The 4,851-nt window shown below is 40.5% G+C and overlaps 1 protein-coding gene across 1 annotated transcript in view; it reads left to right on the top strand.

Moving 5' to 3' along the window:
* The window catches only part of nsun3 (NOP2/Sun RNA methyltransferase 3), a 6,103-nt gene extending 1,568 nt beyond the window's left edge, over positions 1-4,535 (top strand). Inside the window, exons 2-6 of the mRNA XM_030413515.1 lie at positions 113-216; positions 305-807; positions 1,164-1,318; positions 2,428-2,549; positions 3,028-4,535. Of these exons, the coding sequence (XP_030269375.1) occupies positions 113-216; positions 305-807; positions 1,164-1,318; positions 2,428-2,549; positions 3,028-3,355 (1,212 nt within the window). The 3' untranslated portion in view covers positions 3,356-4,535. The remainder of the gene's footprint in view (positions 1-112; positions 217-304; positions 808-1,163; positions 1,319-2,427; positions 2,550-3,027) is intronic.
* The last annotated feature ends 316 nt before the right edge of the window (positions 4,536-4,851 follow it).

Here is a 4,851-nt window from a genome sequence, read left to right as displayed (position 1 = left end):
ATGCACTAACCAAAGTGCTGTCATTTACTTAAAGCATGCCACATAATGTCTAGCATCTCTAGGATTGAAAGTATGATAGATGACATTTTTACCATAGTCTGTTCCATAACAGGTGACCAAAAGGCATGCAAAGAGAAGATCGTCATGTCAACCAGTACTGGATCGATTCGACCAGCAGTACAGTCAGGAACTTGGAGACTTGTGGCCATCTGCAAGGTATACATTTTGTCTGAAATAATTACTGCAGCTCACACATGGAGAGCGGTTGTTCCCTTGTTTCATTGGGAGTGCTTTTCCTCTGCAGAGCTGTGCTCCTGGACCCCCATTCTTGGCAGCATGGGGTCATGCTCAACCGCTTCAGCGCTGTGACAGAAATCACCCAGACTCTTCAGTCACAGGGCTTTTCAACATTGCTGCCACGATTAGATGTGTCCACGTTGCCCTGCAGTGGCCGCTCACCAGTCTCAAATTCAAAACAGCAAGAAGGAAAAGACTCTTTGTCCGAGTGCCCCCCTAATGACTCCAATCTCCAACCTGACACCACCTCTCATGCGCTGTGTCAGGCTCTTGAATCAGAGCCTTCACTCAGTTTACCCCATCCGTCATTACAATGCTACATCCACCCACATCCTCTGCGGTTTCCCTCTCAGGCCCACAGGCCTGGCCAGCTGAAGCAGTACTACCTCCTGAACGCAGCCTCCCTGCTTCCAGTGCTGGCTCTGCAAGTCAGAGACGGAGAGAAGGTTTTGGATCTTTGCTCTGCTCCGGGGGGCAAAGCCTTAGCCATAATGCAGGCTGCCAACCCAGGTAAAACAAGTGCTTTAAATGGACTTTTCAATTTTTTTTATGATTTATTTATATCATGCAAAGAGGTATACGATTGTGGATTTTGTGCAGTTTCAAAACAAGGCAGTAGTGGCTCATACATTTGCAATGAAATGTGAAATGTTGTAATGTTAATGGCTATACTTAATACGAAATTATCCCAAATAAATAACTTTTGGGGGATATTGCTTTTCACCAAAAACATCTTGTTGTTAATATTAGAAACATACTTTGAATGTAAGTTGCTGCTGAATCTAAGGACTATTTCAGTCTGCTCTGAAAAGCCTATTTGCATTGAATACTGGTAATTAGTAATGCTGCCCTGTGTTGTTTCCCAGCGCTTCTCTGCTGTAATGAACCAGACCCTCACAGACGGGACTGGCTAGCCAAAACGCTGGAGTCTTTTCTGCCTCACTCACTAAACAGCAGGGTGATTGTGTCTCCGCAGGACGGACGGTCTTTTGGGCAAAGTGAAGCAGGGACGTATGACAAGGTGCGGAGAGTCGTGTCTGTTGCAGCATGTGTATGAATTTTACCGCAGTGTCTGAACAAATTGAGGTGTCACACTTCTTTTTCATAGCCATGTTTAGAAATGAATGAGAAGAGCAAGCCTTCGAACAAAAGCAAATAATCCCTGAAGCTTTGTCTAGGCAATGATGTGGCTTTGTGAAATCTGCATGGAGGACAGATTTGTGGGAAGATTCTCAGCTGATGTGCAAAGATTCAGACTCTTCCACTGTTGCTAATTAATGCTAACTCTTAAGTGTCTTTGTCTTTTGCTGTGTGGAAATTATAGCATGTACTTTGATTATGTTACAGACCTCCAGCTTGTCTTGTCATCTGCTTTTATCTTCAGTGACTATTTAATTGTTGTCACTTCATTTTTGCTCTACTTCTTCAACCCCTGCTGTCCCTCACTGCGTTTACTAAGGACAATAAAATATTCTATTGTGGATCTCGTAAAAAATATTCAATGATATGATCGTTTTGAGTTTTCAATATCGGGATAATCGAGAAAATAGTGAATATGCTCACATGAATGCCTTGAAAAAGCTGTTTGGCTCACTGATGTACGCTTCATGCAAAATATTGCAAAGCCTGTCTAAGCTTGTCGCCACGGCTGAAGACACAGCTTGAACATCAGCACCATTTATTTATCCTTTATTTGTGCAGGACAAACTTATGATTAAAGATTATTTGTTTGTGTGCAAACAAATCGATTCCAGTATGTTTTAGTGCAGTTTTATTTTTGATGACTATTGTGAATTGCAATTATGTTTGACAGAATTGTCATGACATGAAATTTTCAGATACGGATTCAGATTTGTATTTACTCTTGACTGCACAAAACCAAAACACAATGATAAACAACCAGAAATGCACCTAGTTTACGTACGATCTTTGATTTATCAGTCTGCAATAACGGCGCAAGTTCAAACATGAAGTATTTTGGCAAATATTTCTTTGTGTTATCAACAATGCCTTTGCTTTTACACTCAAACAAAACATGATATTCATCCTCCAGGCAGTTATCGTTACATAAAGAACAAAATCTTATATATACTTACACTGACTCAGACTGTCTTGCCCTCTCTGTTGCAGGTTTTAGTCGATGCTCCATGTTCTAATGACAGGAGCTGGTTGTATTCTTGCAGCAGCCAGCAGGGGGAACAGAGACTACAGGAAAGGTCCAGGCTGCCTGCGCTCCAGGCTCAGCTGCTAAGGTAAGACCTGTCCTCGACATAGAGAAATGTCTGCAGTGTCTCCAAACTTTGAAATTATTGCTCACAAAATAATACCATTGTCTTTGGTTCACATGGGGGAATTATACAATATTTACAAGTGTTTTAAATGACACATGAAATAATGTAAACCCTACATCAGAACAGGACTTGAATTAATCACAATTACAAACAGTACTATAAGGTGGAATTACATTACACTGACAGGTAATTAGTGTAATTTGTCAGGAATAAAAAAAAGTCTGGCAAGCAGCTCTTTAATTGAATAAATTAATTTTCAAAACAACAGAAAACAACAAAGAGCTCCGTGGAGGCTGTAAACTATGTGGTCAAATTGGGAAAAAAATATAAATTAATAACAAATAATCTAGTGGGGTAGCAATGAATATCCAGCTTTGCAGCAGTGTTTGAAAGAGTAATTTAAGGTCCTCGTCATGGAGTATTTGTCTCCTCCCCACAGGTCTGCACTGTCAGCGGTCCGTCCGGGGGGCGTCGTGGTCTATTCCACTTGCACGCTGTCCAGCTCTGAGAACTACACTGTGGTTGAGATGGTGCTGAATGACTGTCCTGAGGCTGAACCTGAAGACCTGTGGGAAGAGATTGCTGTTCCTTTATCAAAATACTTTGCATTTGGTCCTGCTCACCCTGGTCATAGAGGACAGACACTTCACAAGCCACGGAACGGCAACGTGTCCTCTTACCGGCACGCACTTGGCATTTTAGTGGTTCCTCAAGCAGGCAGGACCTGGGGACCCATGTTTTTGTCCCGGATTAGAAGGAGGAAATAGAGTGTATCCTCCTGTGCTGAAAAGATATGAGGATAGAAATGGCTAAACAGTCACATTTATTTGGGAAGACTTTAGTTACTGATGGATCTTTTCGTATCCAAAGAAACTCACATCACTGACTAGTCTGAAAACTGGGGAGGTTGCAGAGGGTTCTTAAACCTGCAATCAATCTAATGGCCAGTAGGGGATGACCCCACTGGTCTGAAACAAACTCTGATTGTATGTAAGCATATAAGAGAGTGACCCTACTTCTCATTTGATTTATTCATTAAATCATTAAATCATGGTCCCATTTTGAGTAAATCAGAGGAAAGAAGGGTGTGCTTTTTAGTGTGTGGTTACCTTGTGATTAAAATGTTGCTACCATTGTGATCTCAGTCAGATCCAATCGGGATATCCTTTCCAACCTCTCATCCAAATATGATCATTCAGCCCAGTTGCCAGAATAAATCTTAGCTAAGTAAGTTTCTGCAAAACCACAGGTAAGTTAAAACTTAACACTTCTTTATGTTACAACTTTACGTTTGCTTAGGCTGAATTTGTTTCTGTCACAGTGCTATACTTATGCTCTAATTAGGTTTAGGCACAAAAAGCACTTGGTTAGGGTTGGGAAAAAAATCATGGTTCGATATAAAATCAATCATAGATTGAGACGCCCAAACTCCCTGTAAAGAATGGCTGCTTTTTTTTTTTTTTTCTTTTTTTGCATCAATAAACATCTGAAAATGTCTGCAGGTTACCTTTGAAACATCCAGTGGAGTGAATCAAACTGTGGTTGGCCGTTTGGCATCCCTGTGGAGTTGTAATAACTAGACTTACTATCACTTGGATGCCAAAAACATAAATCTAAATGAATGATACTTTTGCCTTTATGATCTGTTAGATCCCTAACAAGCAGCTGTTTGCTCGCAAGTTTGCCATTTCCATTCAAAAGCTGCTTTTCAATGTTGTGTTCAAAACTTTTTTCTGTTGCCCAGTATTTACAGGTTTGATTGCTTTCTTTCACTTCTGCAACCGACCCTCTTTTAATTTATTGTATTATTTATGTTTTTATGACAACTGTGGAAACTACTGACACTGCAGATGTACAGTTAGATCGTATTGACCGAATCTTTTAAATGCTGTACATTAATAAATCTGTGTCCATGTCGTATAATAAAATTGATAATACTACAAGACAGCAATATTCTATAAGATCGTAAAATGTAAAATGCATTCACAATTTATCCTGTTAGGAATGGATGCTTATGGTGAGAGCTTTATTTCGGTTTGTGCGAGTTTTCCTTTCTAAACACTCTTTGAGAGGTAGTTAGAGAGTGAGATGACATTATAAGACTTAGCACTGCGGGCGCTCACATTCAGAATCTCCATCTTCCGGGCCTGAGGCCAGTAAATCAGGTTGCACTCATTAAATTTGGATGACCTCTTGACTTAAGCCATCACTGAATTTTTAAAAGCCTCTGAGCACGCAGGATTTATGTTTATTGGCCTATATA

Source organism: Sparus aurata, chromosome 4 (genome assembly GCF_900880675.1).
Source record: "Sparus aurata chromosome 4, fSpaAur1.1, whole genome shotgun sequence".
Classification (NCBI taxonomy): domain Eukaryota; kingdom Metazoa; phylum Chordata; class Actinopteri; order Spariformes; family Sparidae; genus Sparus; species Sparus aurata.
Note: the sequence above shows the minus strand (reverse complement) of the source record. Positions and strands in the feature narration are given on the sequence as shown.